Genomic DNA, 599 nt, shown 5'->3' with positions numbered 1-599 from the left:
GGGGAGGGGCACTGAACGGGGGATTTACGGGGATTGTAGCATGAAAGAACTCCCAGGTGGCAGGTGTGACACTAAGAGAACTTTGTTGGGGACAGGTTTGCCTTCATGTCTATTAAGTCTCTCTTTCCCCTCTCTTTAGGAGACTCTTGATGAATAAGGAAGGGCACTGAACGGGGGATTTACGGGGATTGTAGCATGAAAGAACTCCCAGGTGGCAGGTGTGACACTAAGAGAACTTTGTTGGGGACAGGTTTGCCTTCATGTCTATTAAGTCTCTCTTTCCCCTCTCTTTCCAGGAGACTCTGAAGTTCAGCCAATAGGTAACGTCCTGGAAACTTGCCTCACGGACAGATTCGCTTTACCTTCAACGGCCTGTAACAGGGATGAAAGAGGAAACAGATAATGTGAAAGATTTTGGATATAAACTTCTGGTCAGGCAGCTGCCCTAAACCTTGCTCACTTCACTTAATAAAATTCTGTGCTCTGAGGTAGCATCGGTTCAGGGAGACTTAGAGATCTTTCTTCTCTCTCTGCAGTGCTGTCCTGAGAGGGGAGAGGAGCTGCATTCAGAGTCAGCTCAGGAATCACTGCTGTCCTCT

At 47.9% G+C, this 599-nt stretch overlaps 1 protein-coding gene across 1 annotated transcript in view; it reads left to right on the top strand.

Moving 5' to 3' along the window:
* The window catches only part of LOC104857949 (DLA class II histocompatibility antigen, DR-1 beta chain-like), a gene marked incomplete at its 5' end in the record, with an annotated part of 1,198 nt that extends 1,028 nt beyond the window's left edge, over window positions 1–170 (top strand). Inside the window, one exon of the mRNA XM_033760638.1 lies at window positions 140–170. Within this exon, the coding sequence (XP_033616529.1) occupies window positions 140–170 (31 nt within the window). The remainder of the gene's footprint in view (window positions 1–139) is intronic.
* Window positions 171–599: the final 429 nt, after the last annotated feature.

This window comes from Fukomys damarensis, unplaced genomic scaffold, assembly GCF_012274545.1.
Source record: "Fukomys damarensis isolate Sample0158 unplaced genomic scaffold, DMR_v1.0_HiC HiC_scaffold_32793, whole genome shotgun sequence".
In the NCBI taxonomy this organism is placed as follows: domain Eukaryota; kingdom Metazoa; phylum Chordata; class Mammalia; order Rodentia; family Bathyergidae; genus Fukomys; species Fukomys damarensis.
This window is presented reverse-complemented; position numbering and strand designations above follow the sequence as displayed.